This window comes from Vulpes lagopus, chromosome 7, assembly GCF_018345385.1.
Source record: "Vulpes lagopus strain Blue_001 chromosome 7, ASM1834538v1, whole genome shotgun sequence".
In the NCBI taxonomy this organism is placed as follows: domain Eukaryota; kingdom Metazoa; phylum Chordata; class Mammalia; order Carnivora; family Canidae; genus Vulpes; species Vulpes lagopus.
In genome coordinates this window covers 92,289,110-92,308,824 of record NC_054830.1, presented here as the reverse complement: position 1 = coordinate 92,308,824, position 19,715 = coordinate 92,289,110, and the positions used below count along the sequence as shown (strand labels likewise).

Here is a 19,715-nt window from a genome sequence, read left to right as displayed (position 1 = left end):
AATGGTAGATAGGAAACAAACTGAATATAAATGTTAGCGGAAAGTGGGAGCCAAGGAAGGCTCAAGTAAGTCATTTGTCAATTTGTCAACCTCGTGATTAGTATGGTTTTATAATTGCTAGGACTTTACAGGTAATATTACATTTTATATAATTCTATATTGGTGTCATATAATATATATTACTTATGTATAACAGTAATATATGATAAATATTGTATAGTTAATTGTTATCTATTATGTAACATCTATTAGCTCTAGTATATAACATGTTATATATAACATGATAAATAATCATAGAATAAATGCCAATGCAGATGTATAACTGTGTGTAATCATACCTATTAGATACATAATATATGCTATATATGCTATATAATATTTTATAGATGAGATATGGAAAACATGTAAAAATACAGTTCTTTTTACATTTTGGATGTTAACCGTTCATCAGATATGTCATTAACAAATATCTACTCCCATTCTGTAGGTTGGTCTTTCATTTGGTTAATGGTTTCCTTTGCTGTGCAAAAGCTTTTTATTTTGATGCAATCTCATTTGTTAATTTTTGCTTTTGTTGTCCTTGTCTGAGGAGATGTTGAAAAAATACTGCTGAGGCCAACGTCAGATTGCTTACTACCTATGTTTTCTCTTAGGAATTTTATGGTTTCAGGTCTTTTTTTTAAAGGTCTTATTTATCTATTCATGAAAGACACAGAGAGGCAGAGACATAGGCAGAGGGAGAAGCAGGCTCCCCACAGGGAGCCTGATGCAGGAGTTGATCCTGAACCCCGGGATCACACCCTGAGCCAAAGACAGACACTTAACCACCGAGCCACCCAGGCATTCTGATTTCAGGTCTTATAATAAGGCTTTAATCCATTTTGGGTTTATTTTTATGTATGGTGTAACACAGTGGTCCAATTTCATTCTTTTGCATGTAGCCATTCAGTTTTCCCAGCATCATTTATTAAGAGACTGTCCTTTCCCTACTGTATATTCTTGCCTTTTTTGTTGAAGATTTATTGTGCATATACATGTGGGTTTATTTTTGAGCTCTCTGTTCTGTTGTATTGATCTATATATCTGTTTTTTTGTCAGTATCATACTGTTTTGATCACTATAGCTTTGCAGTATAATTTGGAGTTTGGAAGTGTGATACCTCCAGCTTTGTTCTTATTTCTTATGATTACCTTGGCTCTTTGAGGCCTTTTGTGGTTCCGTACAAATTTTAGAATTGTTTGTTCTAGTTCTGTGAAGAATTCCATTGGTATTTTGATAGGTATTGCATTGAATCTTTAGATTGTTCTGGGTGATATGGACATTTTAACAATTTTTCTAGCCCATGAGCATGTAATATCTTTTCATTTATTTGTGTCTTCCTCAGTTTCTTTCATCAGTGCCTTATTGTTTTCAGAGTATAGGTCTTCCACTTCCTTGGTTAAATTTATTCCTGTATATTTTTGTTGTTGTTGATACAATTGCATATGGAGTTGTTTTCTTGTTTTATTTATTTTTATTTATTTTATTTTATTTTTATTTTTATTTTTTAAAATATTTTTTTATTTATTCATGAGAGACACAGAGAGAGGCAGAAACATAGGCAGAGGAAGAGGTAGGCTCCCTGCAAGGAACCCTATGTGGGACTCGATCCTGGTTCCCAGGATCACGCCCTGAGCCAAAGTCAGATGCTCAACCACTGAGCCACTCAGGCGTCCCTGGAGTTGTTTTCTTATTTTCTCTTCTGATAGTTTAGTATTAGTATATAGAAACAAAATAGATTTCTATATATTGATTCTTATATCCTGCAGCTTTACTGAATTCACTTATTCTAATAGTTTTTCGGTGGAGACTTCAGGGTTTTCCATGTATAGTATATGGTATTAGAAATAGTACCTTTCTTTTGTCTTTCTTTCTTTCTTTCTTTCTTTCTTTCTTTCTTTCTTTCTTTCTTTCTTTCCATCTTTTTCCTTCCTTCCTTCCTTCCTTCCTTCCTTCCTTCCTTCCTTCCTTCCTTCCTTGTCTTTCACCTCTTTTTCTTGCCAAATTGCAGTGGCTAGATTTCCTATACTATGTTGAATAAAAGTAGTGAGAGTGGACCTACTTGTCCTCTTCTTCATCTTAGAGGAAAAGCTTTTAGCTTTCACCACTGAGTATGATTTTAGGTGTGGGTTTCTCATATATATCCTTTAGTATGTTGAAGTATGCTTCCTCTCTACCCACTTTGTTGAGAGTTTTTATCATAAATGATTGTTGAGTTTTGTCAAATGCTTTTTCTGCATCTGTTGAGGTGATCATAGGATTTTTATTCTTTTTCCATAAAGGTTGGTGCATCATGTTGATTTAGAGTTGTTGAACCATCCTTGCATCCCTAGAATAAATCCCACTTGATTTTGATACATGATCCTTTTGATATATGGTTGAATTTGGTTTGCTAATACTTTGTTGAATTTTGCACATGTGTTCTTTAGGGGTATTAGCCTGTGGAATTACACAATATTTTAATTTAGAACAGTAGTGATGCCTGTAAAGGTCACATGTATAGTGTTTTCCTTTTGCTCAATATTTAACAATTTTAGAGGGAAGTAACTATAAATAGAACTGTTAAAATACTTGTGGTTTGTAATTTTCTACCCTCACCTCTGGCCCAGTGTTTCTGAGGTTTAATCAAAAAAAGAAGAAAAAAAAAAGAGTAGGAAAACTAACTTGCAAACCTACATTCTTTATGGTCACATACAATTTGAAACAAAATAAAGTTGAATAAGACGTTCTTATTACCTAGGCTGAGGCTAGATCTCTATTCCTATGTCACCGAGTTTATCAGCTGAATATGCAGTTCAAATACTAATACTACATTAACTTTTCTTTTCCCCTTGTTATTTTTCTGTTCTTCTGTTGGAGATGTTTCATTGCATTCTGAAAATGGATGCACTTCTTTTGCTATATTAGTTTCAGTGAATTTAGTCTTGCTTGAGTTTTTTTTAGCCCTGTTGGAATCATCAAAACCTAAGGTCCTTTCCATTGCTCTGATCAGCAAAATTAGGCAAAAATGATATTGATTGTGAGGCAATTGGGTTGCTGTCAAAGTGAAGCAAAAGCTAAACATCCCATCTTTGGGAAGGCCAGGATTCCGTTTTCTTGAAGACCTCACCACCAGCTGACTCAGTGCCACTCACCTTTCTTCACTGTGTGTCTTAGTTTAAATTTTCAGTCTTAAGAAAAATGATCTGACTGGTCTAGCTCAGATTAGTCCCCTCTGACCTGAGGACAGGGGAGTTAGCAAAGTTGTGGCACTGGAAGATTGTGTGAGCAGGCTTCCATCTCTGTTGTGTCTGCCTTTTTTTTTTTTTTTTTTAATGCCTTGTTTTCACTTAAAAATAAAAGTTTTCCATATTATTTTGTTTATAGCCATAGCCCAGTCTACGGACTTAGTACCTGGTTTATTGGTGGTGCTCAGTGATACCTTTCATTTGAATTGAGGACAGAAAGTGTGCATTTCAAGGTTAGCTGTTATTAAAAGTCCTGTGACATCTGTGGTCCAGTGTAAAGGCATTTCCTCCTCTTTTGTATTTTACTTCCTTGTTCCAGTTAGGCTCTGAATTAGCCTGAGTTCCTCTGAAAGTAGTCCCTGAGTTTGCCTACCGTCAAGAGCAGGGCCTGGATTTCCACAAAAGCCAAGGTTTATGCAACAGTTTATTTGCAAGGGTGATGTCAGGAAGCAAGTGGGAGAGGGACCAAAAGCATGAAATGCTGGAAATGGGAGAGGCAACGCAAGTATTTCCATGTTGCCCAGTGCTACACACAACCAATTATTGATTGCACACAATATTCTGAGAAGTGTTTTGAAATATGTCTCAGAATCCTCCAAAAGGATCTAGATGAAAGAGGGAAGCATTTATTCTTAGGCTTCTATTGTCAATTTGCCAAGCTTCAGCCTATGGGGTTTTAGCTGTCCTGTCCTCTGGATCTCTCACTGGTTGGGGGCAGAGAGCACAAGTTACAGTAGCAGTACATATAGGATTTGAAATGGCATATGAGATGTTTAAGACAGCCTTTTATTAAAAGACCTCATTGCGTGCTAGCATTGTTTGGTTTCCATTAAAAATCAAACAGTAAGCTCAGAACTGTAAGCAATTTAAGCTTATCTAGTATAATCCCCTACTATTCCTTTTCCTTAGTTTTGGTGCCTTGCTCTCCAGCTCATTTCCTTTCCCTTTCTATTCTGAATAGGTCAGTCTTCCTCTTCTTGGAGAATGCCATTTTTACTTGAGTCTTTCCACCTTTAAGTTCCATCCACTTAGGGGCCCTTGGGTGGCTCAGTCAGTTAAGCATCCGACTCTTTTTTTAAAAAAAATTTTATTTATTTATTCATGAGAGAGAGAGAGAGAGAGAGAGGCAGAGACACAGGCAGAGGAAGAAGCAGGCTCCAGGAGGGAAGCCTGACGTAAGACTCGATCCCAGGTCTCCAGGATCACGACCTTGGCTGAAGGCTGCTCTAAACTGCTGACCCACCTGGGCTGCCCAAGCATCTGATCTTGATTTCTGCTCAGGTCATGATCTCAAGGTAGTGAGGTTGAGCCCTGTGTCAGGCTCTGTGCTAGGCATGGAACCCACTTGAAGTTCTCTCTCTCCCTCTGCCCTGACCTCTCTCCCTCCATCACCACAAACTCTCTTCCTCTCTCTCTTAAAAGAAAGAAGTTCCATCCACTTAGCATGCTCCTAGTCCATGTCAGAACCCCAAAATGTATATTGTGGCCCTGGAGTCATAGTTTGTGTGGAAAAGGCTTTCAAGTATAGACTTAGTATAAAGTCCTACTTTGATTTGTCTCTGATCTTCTTGATAGCCAGGAAATTTGAGATTTAAATGACCTTGCTACTTTTTCTTTTCTCTCTTTTTTAAATGGATATGCAGAATATGAAATGAAATTGAGGAATTGTTCATGACAAAGAATGGTGTGATACAAGAAGTGTATTGGTTTCAAAAATGCATTGCTTGTCCTCAAATACCCATAGTTGTTGCTTCGTTGTTCTCAACTGTATTTCAAAGCAGTGAGCAGAATGAGGTCCAAAGACACAAATTAGAAAATACTTCATTAAAACAATCTACTTTCCTTCTTTTGTTGGTTTTTAAAAGTCTGTAAGCAAGCACTTGGGAAGAATTTACAAGTTATTTTCACTTTTTAAAATGATAAAGCTGAGATGTAGATGTATATTTATTATACACTTATTTGTGCCAGAGTTAATAGCATCTCTGATTGTAGCTTCTGAGTTTGTCAGCCTAGTTTGTTTTCTCCAAGTGTTTTCTTAACATGTGGATCTACAAACATTTCTTTTTCTTTTTCTTTTCATCCTGATTCATAGATACTTCTGATCTTAGTTGCTTCTGTAAAATTTCAGAATGAAGTAATTTTGGCAAAGTGTTCTGGACCTTTCTTCTTTAGTTTCAGTATTTGTTAATGTTTTCTTTATTTAGAAGGCTCAAATAACATATCTCTTGGAATTTACTTATTAGAACTCGATGTTTACATCCAGTTTTCTTTTTCATTTCATTGATACAGTTGGTGAAAAATAATGATTTTCAGTTTCTATGGTTGTTGCTTTGCTACATTTAAATATGCTTAATAGATTACTGTAATTTAAAAATGATCTCTGCCTCCCTGGGTATTACTGTTTCTTTTATTAAAATAACGTGACTTATTTTTTATTTTTATTTTTTTAAAGATATATTTATTTCAGAGAGAGCATGCTTGAGCAAGCAGGGTGAGGGTAGAGGGAGAGGGAAAGAAGACCCCCCCGCCCCCCCACTGATGATGGAGTCCAGTGTGGGGCATGATCTCCCTACGTAGGGATCATGATGTGACCCTAAACCAAGAGTGGGATGCTTAATTGACTGTGCCACCCAAGTGCCCCAAAATAATATGATTTATTAAAATTTGTTAAGTGTAGTTCTTTATGTAAGTTATATAGATGAATCATGCCTGTATTAGGTGAGTAGATAATTGACCTACTTTCAGAAGTGAAGTATTCTTTTAGTATTTCAGGTAGTTTTTCATTGATTTGAAAGATTGTTTTTCAAGATGTGTCAGTGTTTGTTGTGTTAAGGCATTTTCTCTTTAAATTATTTTGGTGTATAGCCTCTGCTCTTCAACCAGATATGATAACATTTTGAATTTATGTGTGATTGCTGTGACAGTCACCATCCTTCCTGTAGCAGAGCAGGCTTACTGTAAATAACTTGGTAACAATAGATTGGTGATCTTTCATGTTAAATACACTCTTCCTGGATACATGTTATAAAGTCATGGCTCTGGGAACTTCTTCAACTCCTTTCTTGTTTTTCTTTTAGGATTTTCCTGTTGAACTCGTCATAATTGGAATAGCTTTACTATTGCTACAGACTCCAGCAAGTCAGCAGAAGCCAATCCTAAGTCTAGGTAAATAAAAATACCCTCAAAAGAGTAAAATGTAAACATAAAAAAAGCGTTAGCAGGAGCCACTTGAGTTATGGGACTTGAGCTATGTGTATTATGGTATAAAGTCCTGTGTACTTTGAATTTTCATTCTAGAATTTTCCTAATTAATCATTCATTCTAAAATAGAACTTTGTTTTTCTTATCCAACAAGATGTTTTGTGCAAAGGCTCCATATGCCATAATTTACCAAGTATCATGGCTGTCCATTAAGACATTATATCTAAATCATGTAGTAATGACATTGGTCAATATTTTGAAAGGCATCTCAGCTTATTTACAGCTTATTCATCAAACTGAAAATCAATAGCATAAAACCTTTGGACACAAATTAAGTGTTTAGCATTTACATTTGTTTTTTAAACTCTATATACTTTTACATTCAAAATTGTTGCAACATTGAACAAGATTTAGCTTATGGTTATTATATTAACCTAGCTAGAAACAAACAAGAGGTAACATTCTTCTGACTCTCCAGAGTTGACTTCAGCAAGAGTGAGGAATGGAGCTTTTACCTCCCTTTGAGGAGGTAAAAAACATTCTGTTTAAGAATATGGTAAAAAATCAAGTTGAAAGGCCTGGCAGATTGGCAACCAAGCCACACCTTTAAAATGCAGCTTTTATGCTAATGTTGCCTCTCTTTACTCCATGTAACATCTATGTGTAGTAATGGAGGATCTGTCTAAATTATGTTGCCTGGTCCCATGATCTGGTGATATATCCCAACCCTCATTTTAAAGTGCTTGAGGTAAATACTGATTGTGTAGCTCATTGTAGACATTTTAATTCATCATAATTTTGAGGGTGAATTGCTCTTCCACTTACAATCTGTCTTGAGAATGGCTTTAGCACACAGAGGGGGCCCTTGGCTTCATACGCTGGTTTTGTCTGTTGGTCTTGTGCTCATTTGTGCCCTCCTCCTGAGCTTTTTCTGAACTGCTTTTGCCTTTTTTGTTGATTTTGTTGTTCTGCTAGCAGTGCACATGGCATTTCCCATATGTATAATTTGCCAGGGCTGGTACTTCTGACAGCCATAGTTTTGTTTTCTTCTTTAAACAGCTTTATTGAGGTATAATTTACCATAAAGTTCAACATTTTTGGTGTAACAATAAAGTGGCCTTTTTTTAAAAAAAAAAAAAAATGAATTTACGGAGCTGTGCAACCAGCACTATAATCTAGTTGTAGAACGTTGCCATCATCCAGTGTGTTACTTTGAAAAGTAGGGAATATCGCTTGTTTAGTATATTGGCAAAGAGTGTTCAAATAGGGTAACTGAGAAGATATTGATGATTTCAAATGTAACAAATGCATAGCATTAATACAATATTATGCTTCTTAATTATTAACACTAGCCTTGATTGTAAATAGCAATTTGTAAAAATGCTTGAAAGATTTATAATATAGAAGATAGAAATGTGTGCATTTCTTGTTTTATTAAAGATAATAGATTTTCATAATCTCTCAGACAATTATGGATAAAGACTAATATTTCATTTGGAATGATAAAGAAAAGATTTGCATGGCCCCCTGTGCAAAGGTAACATGTACATTTGTGAAGTGTCCCATATTTTAAAAATTTAATTAAAGAAATTTAGGCAGAAAAGGTCAATTAGCAGTGTTAGAGTAACATGAGTTTGTACTTCATACCATATTCAGGTTTGACTTCCAAGTGATGAAAAGAAAAAATTGGCAACTCATTGACATGACTTAAGGCTTGTAGAAGTTTTTTGGTGTAATGGGGGAATCAGTTGATGACTTCAATAATCTAGCTTGGAAGTTTATGAATAACATCTTTTGGTAAATTAGGCTTCATCTAATAATTGTAAAAAATATATAACTTATTCTTATTCTTATTCTTATTCTTATTCTTATTCAACTTATTCTGTTAATGGCCTAGGGGAGATTATACATGTAACTAAGTTATTGTACATTTGTGCATGTATTTCTGATGTATAAGGTGAATGTCCATGTTAAAGAGAATCACCTTTAAAAATGGGTTTGAGGGATCCCTGGGTGGCGCAGCGGTTTGGCGCCTGCCTTTGGCCCAGGGCTCGATCCTGGAGACCCGGGATCGAATCCCACGTCAGGCTCCCGGTGCATGGAGCCTGCTTCTCCCTCTGCCTGTGTCTCTGCCCCTCTCTCTCTCTCTGTGTGACTATCATAAATAAATAAAAATTAAAAAAAAATAAAAAAAAATAAAAATGGGTTTGATTGTTGCTGCTTATGGACTTTGAGACTTTTTCTGATTAGCTTTTTAGCAATTTCACTGAAGGACACCCCTGTTTCACCTTGTTTACTACTGTACCTCAAAATAATTTTAACCTGGGTTTTTAAGGGAAGCATGCACATTGGTTTAAAAATCCACTGATCAGGAACTCTGTCTCTTGGCTCTTTTGGGGGCAATAGAAGGACCTGACAATATAAGGACAAAAGTTGAATCAAATTTTATTTTATTTATCTTTAAAGATATTTATTTATTTATTTATCTAACTATTTATTTATTTACTTGAGAGAGAGAGGGAGAGAAAGCATACAGTGTGTATGGGGTTGAGGGAGAAGGGGAGGGCAAGGAAGAAGCAGAGAATCTCAAGTAGACTCTACCCTGAGCAGGGAGTCTGATGCAGGGCTTGATTTCAGGAGCCTGAGATCATGACCTGAGCTGAAACCAAGAGTTGGATGCTCAACTGACTGAGCCACCCAGGCACCCCAGCTGAATTTTATTTTAAAGATTTGGTTTTTATTTCATGGTATGAATTTTCTCTAAGAGTATCCTCAAGTTATCAGGCACACACGTTAACAGCTTATTTTAGATAATAGCTAATTTTTAGGTTCCTTTCTAAAAAGAGAAGATTGATTATCTTAGTTATGTGTCTGACCCAATTGTAAAGGGGTAAGAAAACTTTCTGCATATCACTCTTAAACAAAATAGCATTTTGTTTGATTGTGGTAGTAATTTTTTAACTGTGAATTATTGTTTTGATGAATAGCTTTGAAGCTTCTCTCTCTTGCGGAGGGTCAGAAAATCCCAAGGTCATCCTTGGTGCTGGTGATGCCAGTTCTGCAGATACTGTCTTCTACTGCCTTGGAAGACTGTATATACATGGACGAAGAAGGTCCCTCAAGGCAGCAGTTGGCTCTAGACGTTTTGGAAATGGTACAGCAAGAGTCCTACAGAAATGACCACCAAAAGGTAAAGAGTTCAGCCTTGTTTCTCTTCAATAAAAGTGAAGTGGTAATGTGGACCTTCTGTTTGTGCAGGTAATCTTCCCTCCTGCAGAAGTACCTGTTTGGGTTTAAACTCCTCTTCTGGGGCAGCCCAGGTGGCTCAGCGGTTTAGCGCTGCCTTCAGTCCAGGACCTGATCCTGGAGTCCTGGAATAGGGTCCCATGTCGAGCTCCCTGCATGGAGCCTGCTTCTCCCTTTGCACCTCTCTCTCTCATGAATAAATAAATAAAATATTTAAAAAATAAATAAATAAACTCCTCTCCTGGAAGTTTGCCATTCTGTCAGCCAGTGGTGTAGCTATTAGTATATTCTTCTGGACTGTGAGAAGGGAGGGTAAAATAAGCTTTGGAAATGCTGTATACTTTTTTTCCTCAAGTTTTCTGACTACATTAGTAGTTAAAGGTCCTGAGAAACCCTGCAGAACAGGAACTAGTTTTGTTTAACCTGGTGCTTCTCCAACACATTTGAGCAAGGAATCCTCTTTTTCTTCTCATACTGTTGAATTTATGTCTTTATACAGCATGTTGTTACATCTGGGACACTCCAAAGGTGGGAAATCTCAAATGCCTGGGATTTGTAAGGCCTAAGACTACATTTTTTTTTAAAGTATTTTATTTATTTATTCATGAGAGACACAGAGAGAGAGGCAGAGACACAGACACAGAGGGGGAGAAGCAGGCTCCACGCAGGGAGCCCGATGCGGGACCCAATCCCAGGTCTCCAGGATCAGGCCTTGGGTCAAAGGCAGACTCTAAACCACTGAGCCACCCAGGGATCCCAAGACTTCAGTTTTTAACATGTAGCCTCTAATGCCGTTTCCCTTGGCATGCAGGCTCTTGATGGCTCGTGGCTGCCTCATTGGAAGACTGTAGGTCCAACATGCTGCATCCCCGTTCCCGCCTGCTGGGCAGGCCTCAGTCTTCTGTGGCAGTCTCACGGTGTCTGTTAGGGTAATGTGAAGGTATTGTCAACATCCGGTTAATGGTTGGCTTCTGGGCCTGCGCTAGTTAGACATTTTCTCTTTTGGTATTTGAGTTTTGCCTTCAGTAAAATGTAGTATTAGTTTCCTAGCTACGAATGTGATGGGGATTGAGGGAGGACTACAGAAGTTAAACTGGTGAATCTCCTGTCCCCATGGAGAGAGACATAAATAAATGCAGGCATGAGCCAGTTGTTTCATCTGCCAAGGCAGGGATGCCTCTAATTGTGTGTTGTGAGATGTCCGAGCCACAGAAAGCCAGGCACTGTAATTCCTGGTTTGAGGGTGCAGCAGAAAATAGCCTGTAGGCACATTGACTGTCTACTACATCCTCCTCATTCCTGATTGTTTGTCTAAAACTTGAAAACTTGAAGTAGGTAATCAACTTGAATTAAGAGAAGGAAGCTCTTGCCTTCTCCGTGATAGGAATACAGAATGTGGCCCAAATTTTCTAATAGCCTTTTACTTTCCCTTGTGGTTTGCTCATCTAGAACAGTGATTGGATTCTGGATGGGATTGGGGCTGGTGAAGGATGCGCTTATGTCTAAGAGTTCTGTCCTTTTAGCTCACAAGCGATATTTACTGAGAATCACCCTAGCTCTAATACAGGAGCACTCAGTGTACCATTCATTCAGGTGTGTGTGAATCTTATTCATTAACACGAGTAGCTGAACTTTCTCTTCAGCAGCTGGTGAAGAGGGAGGAGGGAGTACTACAGGGGCTCTGAACATTCTCCTGATGTTAATGTGATGCTTTATGGGGGCTTGGAGGGGAGATATGATCACCATTTTTAAAACTGTAAGCCACAGTTTGCTGTTGGCTTTTCTTCCATGCCTGGGCAGGTCTCTATATTCCCAACATACCTATAAATTTAACAAGATATAAACTTTCCACATCTCTTCCTGAATCTTTGCTTTTGCTCATAATGCTGTTTTGTCTCCTTCTGACCTACTCATTCTTCAAGACCCAGCCAAATGTTCTCAGCCTCCCGGAGTCCAAATTCATGACCTTCTTCTTGGCATCCCCAGCACTTTTAGTATTACTCAGTTGTGTTGTGTCTTAAGTTAGAGAGCTGTATATATATGTACTTCCAGCTTATACTGCGAGCTTACTGAGGGGAAAATGTCTTGGCCCATCTCACAGGTTGCCTTTATTTTCAAAGCATGTTAAAATTGAAATTGCAACAGTTGTTGAACGTTTTTTATTTTTTCCACATGGGTGTTTTTTCTTTATCTTTGTTACCTGATCATAGATGAGTCTTCAAAGTCTTTTAGCCAGTATTTAATTGAACACTCTATTTTCCATATACTTAAATAAATTAGGTGTACCTATTTAACTTTGCATCCTCAACACCTGACACATTGTTTACTATGCGATAAACATTCAGTAAATTTCTATTCACTGAGGGTTGTGGGCTTCTCATAAGGATACAGAAGATCATTTTACTATCTCCATACATTTTTATTATTTCTTTTTAGATAGATGACTCTGGCTTAGCGTGTTTGATTTAGAACTAGAGCAGTTCTTAAGAAGCACAGTTCTGGTGAATGAGAACCAGGGTAAATAAACTGTACTATGCAATTCTGTATTCCCTATCCATTTCTGAAGTGTTGATAACCATGAAATTAAAAACATTTCAACTTCCAATTTTTAGAATTAAAAAATGTAAGCTATCAAAACAGCCACTCATCTTCTTTTAAAGATTAACATAATCTAATAAGCTTTTAATATTTTTTAGTGGTGCGTGGAAAACAGGATCCCTTCTATTAGGCTATTAAATGTGATATTTAAAACCACCTATTTATGTTTTCCTAGGCTTAAAAAAAAAAAAAAAAGAAGCAGACACCAGTTGTAAATTGTAAAATATTTGTGCCCTGGCCTCCAGGGAATGCAGGGGAAGAAAGAAAGCACCAGGCCTGGGTCTAGACATGAGAGAGAGACTGTGCTGGTAATTTGAACAAAGAAAAACTTAATACAAAGAATTATTAACTAGTAAACAGTCTCAATTACTAGCAGTTATAAAAGAGGCTCTAGGAGCTATTGCATTAATAAATGTAAGGAGCAACTACTACTTCTAGGACTTGAGATATTACCCAAGGAAGGAACAGAGAAGGTTTTCCTCCTCAAGACTGAGATCAGACCTTATAGAAAGAATGTGGCTCTGGCCTGTTGGATGGTGAAGGTTTTTGGGGTGTGTCAGACCAGAGCTAGTGTGTAGGAAGGCACCCCTGGGGTGCCTTGGGTCTGCCACAGGAAGATCCTGCCGGAGTCTCCTGAATGCTCCTGACAGCCATGGTAGGAGAAATCCCTGAATAATATTCCATTGCATGGATATACACCACATTTTATTTTTCCATTCGTCTGTTGATGAACATTTGGGTTGTTTTTCACTTTTTGGCTATTAATGAATAGTGCCATTATGAACGTTCCTATACAAGTATTTATCTGGACATGGTTTCCTGTCTCTTGGGTAAATACCTAGGAGCGGAATTGTTAGATCATGCAATAACCCTGTTGATTGTGGGAGGAATTGCCAGACTGTTTTCCAAAAGGACTCTGCCATTTCACATACCCACCAGCTGTGTATGAAGACTCCAATTTGCCCACATGCTTGCCCGCAGTTGTCATTGCCTATGTTTTTGCTTCTAGCAGGTGTTAAGTGATTTTGGTTGTTTTTGCTTCTAGCAGGTGTTAAGTGATTTTGGTTTTCCTTATGGTTTTGATTTGCATTTCCCTGATGACATTCTTAGAATACTCACTTGACAAGTGAAGAAACTGAGGCTAGGGAGGTTAAATTACCTAAATTACACAGATAATGAAAGATAGAGTTGACATTCAGATTTTTGATCTGTTTAACTGTAGAGCTTACATCCTATTGCCTCTAATTTGATTTTTTATTTTTTTGGCATGGTAATTTATCATTTTTGTGCTGTACTTGCGAATAAATAGAACAGTTTCAGATTTACAGGCTAACACTAAGTCATAGTACAATAAAATAACCCAGTTTCATAAAAGCTTTTGGTTGGAAGTTGAAAGGAATTGGTAAGTCCTAGATCTTGTTTGTCTACCATCATCTTCTGAATAACATGGATACTGAGGATGGTGTGAGTTGTTCTTTGGTGATAAGCAGCCCTCCCAAACCTCTCTGCTCTCTCTCTCTCTCTCTTTTTTTTTTTAAGGTTTTATTTATTTGAGACAGGGAGAAAGCATGAGCAGGGGGAGGGAAAGAGGGGGAAAGAGAAGCATGCTCCTGCTGAGCAGGGAGCTTGACGCAGGGCTTGATCGCAGGATCCTGGGATCACGACCTGACCTGAGCTGAAGGCGGATGCTCAACTGCCTGGGCCACCCAGATGGCCTACCACTCCACTCCTGACTGGATTCTAAATAAGGGAAAGAGTAGAATGAACCTCTTGAGGCTTTGGCTAGTCCAGTCTTCTGCTTCTGCTCTGGTGAGTGGTTAAATCCCTTCTAGCAAAAAACTATCCTCCTTTTAAGGGGCTGCAGGTTTGAGTTTCAGTACTCCCTCTCCTGATCAAATCCTGGCTCTAGTTCAGTTAAGCCAGTTTTAATCACTATTACAGAGAAGTGTTATTCTTTTTTTTTTAATTTTAAGATTTATTTATTTGAGAGAGAGTGTGCATGAGAGCTAGATTGCAGAGGGAAGGGTAGAGGGGGTGGAAGAGGGAAAGCATCCCAAGCTGACTCCCTGCTGAGTGTGGAGCCTGACATCGGGCTTGGTCTGAGGATGTGGAGACCATGACCTGAGCTGAAATCAAGAGTTTGACACATAACCGACTGAGCCATCCAGGTGCCCCAGATGAATGTTATTCTTTAAAGTTAATGAAAATTTAGATTGTTCACTGAACTCACAATTTCTTTTTCAGACCCCTTTAGACAAAGAAGTACTATCAGATGTCTGTCTTATTGTTAATAATTAACAAACTTGAACATTTTTATTATGAACTTTTAGAATGAAGATTTACAACTAATATCTGTAAAATATGTTTTTATAACCATTTAATATTTATTTAAGCGTTACTTTTTAATGGTTTCTTTTCTCATACACACACACACACACACACACACACACACATATATATATATATTTTTTTTTTCCTGAGATGTAATTTACCTAACATAAACGTCTTTTATTTTAAACACCTGCTTTCTCCTCTAAACTATGGAGCCTGCCAGCACTTTCACAGGCCCTCCCCTGGGCTGTGGGGCCAGGATTTGGTAGCTGGTGTAGAGAAAGCTCTGGGTTGCATCCTTGCCCTGGGACTGTGCCAGGGGCAGCTGTCACTCACTGGGACAGAGAGACTGTTCTGGGATGTTTCATTCAACACTGTGCTTTTCTCCTGCTGTTCTAACCTGAGGCAAACAGACAAAAAACAGAGCCTAAACATCAACATAATACTTCAAGTAAAACAGGATTTCTTTTCTGTTTCAGTATGTTTACTCTTACCCGTCTGGGTAATGTTGCTGCTTTTGACTCAATTTATGGTTCATGGTGATTTCCAATTACTTTCTTTTATACTCCTATCTACCAGTTTTATTTTTCTCTCCTAAAGATGACAGAGATCATATTTCTCTGTATTTTGCAACTTTAGAGACTGTGCTAGGTGCTTTATTGTGTCACTATCTACCTCAATAATCTTGGCAGGAAAGTACTCATTACTTCCATCTTACAAGTGAGCAAAGTGAGGCTCAGAGATTGTGTAATAGCTTCTATCTGGCATGGCTGTGCTAAAGTCCTGGCTTTTTAAATCTCAAGTCTGGTGCTGTTTGTCCTTTCTAAAGAACTTGACTCTGGTCTTTAGTGAATTTCATCTTTGGGTAGGGGAAGTATTTTTAGAGAGAAAGAGCTATGATAAATATAAAACTTTAACTTTCAAAATTTATTATTTAAAAAAATTATAACACATCCACGTGGTTCAAAAGTTATAAAATGGTATACAATGGAAAGTTTCCTTCTCACCCTTGATTCTGGTTGTTCAGTTCCCACCCTCAAATAGAAAATGATTAGTGGCTATTAATTTATTTTGTATCTGTCTTATACTTTTCTTTGCATATATAAGCAAATACAAATATATAGTCCCCACTCCCTTTCAAAAAATAATTGGTAGCATTCCAGGCACACTATCTGCAACTTGTATTTTCATGAGAGCTCTTTTCATATCAATAAAGATAACTTCCTCATTTGTTTTGACAGTGGGATTTACTTTCAAATGTCATCTCTACTCTAAAGCATATACTTGAGACAACTGAACACCCATGTCCTCACACAAACTTTAATCGGACCATTCATAGCAGCATTATTCATGATAGCCAGAAAGTGGAAACAGCCCAATGTCTGTTAATTGATGAATGGGTAACAATGTGGTATATCCATAGATGGAATATTACTTGCCAATGAAAAGAAACAGGAGTAATGATACAAATCACAGTCTGGATGAACCTTGAAAATATGCAAGGCGAAAGGAGCCAGTCACCAGACAACACATCCGGTGAGGTTCCTATTATATGAAATAGTCAGAATAGAAAAAAAGTAGATGAAGTAGCTGTCACCAGGGGCTGTGAGTGTGGTGTTGGGGGAATAAGGAGTGAGTGTTAAGGGAGAGATGGGATTTCCATCTGGGGATGATGAAAGCTTGCTCTGGTGATGGTTCCACTACTCCATCCAAATTTAGTAATTTAGTAGAATTACTAAAGTTCACTGAGTTGTAAACTTTAAAAGGGTGGGTTTTATGGTATGTGAATTATATCTCAGTAAAGATGTTATTTAAAAAATTTCAGGCTGGCTCAGATGGTAGAACATGTGACTGAATCTCAAGGTCATGAGTTCAAGCCCCACGCTGGATGTGGGGGCCTACTTACCAAAAAAAAAAAAAAAAGAAAGAAAGAAAGACAGACATTTCTAAGGCTTAATTTTTACTTCCCATCCTTTTAGTTGTTAGCTGTATCCATATAAGTTAGTCTTTAATAACAGGACAGAATCTAGAGATTTCTAATTTGTTTCATCCCACTCTGAAGGAATTGAATCGTTTTATTAGCAGGCAGTTATTTATGCTTCTCTAATGTCTCCGGCTTCTCCTGAGCCATGTGGGCACACTGTTCCCCTTGGCAGACTGCTGTCTCTTCGCTGTCCCTGACTGCACTACTTTATTTCTGTGAGGAGCCATTTCTTAGATTGACGTATGCATAACCTCTTCTTTGGGTATCATTTCAATTTAGAGCTGTTGGACTATTTCTTATTGCAGAAGTTATTCACAGTCATTAATTCTCAGGTTGTTGCTGAACCAACTCTGTTCCTGTCAACATACTGTTGCAAAGATGAATTGTCCTCAGTCCAAATCTGCCACCTGCCTGGGATTGTCTCTTACTAGAGGAGGAGCTGGGCACATACAATGACTTTTTTTTTTTTTTTAAATCTTCCCTCTCATGGGGCGCCAGAGTAGCACAGTTGGTTAACCTTCAACTCTTGATTTTGGCGTGGGTCTTGATCTTAGGGTCCTGGGATTGAGATGCACGGTGCAGAGTCTGCTTGTGTCCCTGCTCGCTGCCCCCTTCACCCCCATGCACATGCACTCTGTCTCAAATAAATAAATAAAATCTTTGAAAAAAATCTTACCTCTTACTAGTGAATATTTTTTTAGTGATAATGGATTTTTTTTTCAAATTCTGTTGCCTCTGAATCTTGTGTATTGATCCTTTTTATCCCCCCTGCCTTAACTGGGATCGACTGGTAAATAGGAAAAGTTGAAATCAACTGTTCTAGATAGTTCTATCTATTTTTTGTTGTTGTTGTATTACCTCAAATATGTGCAGAGAAGTTTTCGGCAGGAATCGAAAATTTTGTATTTTGTCAGAAGGATTGATTTCTTATGATATAGTCTAAAAAAATGAATACATCTCTGGCAAATATACTTACCTCATTTATTCATGCCTTTTTGTTTGTTTGTTTTTCAGCTCTCCTACAAGCTTGCGTTCCCCATAACTGGCACGTATGGATCAATATTTACAGCCTGGAGGATCCTTGAAGTAATGAGAGAAGAGTCTGCTGCAAGTGACTGGTTGTTTTCCATTGAGTCCTTGCTCCCTATTACTACGGCGATCCCTGTACATGTTTTCCTTTTGCTGGCTCACCTCCTTGTTGAAGATCAAGGACAAAATCTTCGCCAAATCCTGAAGGTCACTACAGAATTAGCCCAGGCAGATTCCTCTCAGGTAAAGTAAGAAAATAATGGTACAATGATTGGGGTAAAGCTTAACTTTTAGAATTGTAGATTATTCTTAGTTTGCAGGTGATTTTTATCAATGTCTTAAATTATGGGTTGATTCTTTTTTTGGGGAGGGAGGTGGGGGGCTATTTTTGTCTTGTCAGTTTGTTCTTTTGTGTTCTTACTCTGAGTTAATGTATACTTAATGATGCAAATGTTTCGTTAATGAAAGCATACTTCACAGTGAAATCTGCACATGGTGCTATTCTGGTATTATGGTTTATTGGTAGATTTGCTAATTGGTAGCACTTTTATTAACTCCTGGAGCCTATTCCAAGATGAATATCCCTTAGTTCTAATATTGATCTTTTAAAGTAGAGGCAGGTTAATTAATTTAGAATAAAGATGCCTGTGGAATAGACATTAATCTCTTTTTGACTTTTGACAGTTTGATCCTATCTTCAGTCATTTAATAAACTAAAAACTACTGAGCCTTTCCTGTGAATGGTAACCATTTACATACTAGGATATGGAGGTAAACAATCATTCTTCCTATCTGCACCAAACTTGGAGTGTAATAAGCAATCAGGCATTAATAGCCCCCCCCCCCCCCCTTAAGCTAACCATATATTTGGTAAAGTAATCTAATTTTTTTCCCACTGGATGGACCCTCTAGAAGTAATTTCCTGCAAAGGGAAGGGTTTCCTAAGCAAACAGGAATGGTATGTGCTTATACTTCTTTTCAAACGGTGAAGAAAAAGTTGATCTCTTTATGGAGAATTTGTGTTCCTATAGGAAAAAAAATTAGTTCTAGAGGTGGGATAAATATGTTTATCTAGGATATGAAGTTACTGTATTTGGATTCTTTTTATCCTCACCTTGTCATACTCATTCCTTTTAGTCAAGTAAACAACTAGCGATCACAGAAAGTTTTCCTTTTGACTAGATCTCTTATGATCTGATTCTTCAAGTGGATCTTTAATGCCCTAAGTATCTTTGCATCATATATGGTTGTATACATAATGTGAATCATTTCACTTTGCTTCCCACTTTATTTTTCCCTTCACCTTCTGTAATAATTCTGCTTTTTTTAATCATAAATTTATTTTTTATTGGTGTTCAATTTGCCAACATAGAGAATAACACCCAGTGCTCATCCTGTCAAGTGCTCCCCTCAGTACCCGTCACCCATTCACCCCCACCCCCCACCCTCCTCCCCTCCACCACCCCTACTTCATTTCCCAGAGTTAGGAGTCTTTATGTTCTGTCTCCCTTTCTGATATTTCCTACCCATTTCTTCTCCCTTCCCTTCTATTCCCTTTCACTATTATTTATATTCCCCAAATGAATGAGACCATATAATGTTTGTCCTACTCCGATTGACTTATTTCACTCAGCATAATACCCTCTAGTTCCATCCACGTTGAAGCAAATGGTGGGTATTTGTCGTGTCTAATGGCTGAGTAATATTCCATTGTATACATAAACCACATCTTCTTTATCCATTCATCTTTCAATGGACACCGAGGCTCCTTCCATAGTTTGGCTATTGTGGACATTGCTGCTAGAAACATCGGGGTGCAGGTGTCCCGGCGTTTCATTGCATCTGCATTTTTGGGGTAAATCCCCAGCAGTGCAATTGAATAATTCTGCTTCTGATAAATGTTTTGTTTCAGTGCTAATACTTTATAGGATAATATATTTATAATAGTTAATGCATAAATAATGCCTGGAGATTATCTAAAGAAGTCCTATAGTAAGTTATGTGTGCCACTGATGTAAAACATGTATTATATCAGATTATGTGTTGATATTCAGGAAATG

The 19,715-nt window shown here is 37.6% G+C and overlaps 1 protein-coding gene and 2 non-coding genes across 5 annotated transcripts in view; all 3 read left to right on the top strand.

Annotated features, from left to right (window-relative positions):
• FOCAD (focadhesin) overlaps positions 1-19,715 on the top strand; it is a 308,502-nt gene that overhangs the window by 91,220 nt on the left and 197,567 nt on the right. For all 3 annotated transcript variants that reach the window (XM_041762114.1, XM_041762115.1, XM_041762113.1), the window contains 3 exons: positions 6,344-6,431; positions 9,455-9,657; positions 17,641-17,898. In XM_041762114.1, the coding sequence (XP_041618048.1) occupies positions 6,344-6,431; positions 9,455-9,657; positions 17,641-17,898 (549 nt within the window). The remainder of the gene's footprint in view (positions 1-6,343; positions 6,432-9,454; positions 9,658-17,640; positions 17,899-19,715) is intronic.
• LOC121496353 lies at positions 7,936-8,039 on the top strand. Its single transcript, XR_005989181.1, has one exon. It is a non-coding gene; the product is annotated as a U6 spliceosomal RNA (small nuclear RNA).
• Positions 14,862-14,988, top strand: LOC121496376. Its single transcript, XR_005989197.1, has one exon. It is a non-coding gene; the product is annotated as a small nucleolar RNA SNORA30/SNORA37 family (small nucleolar RNA).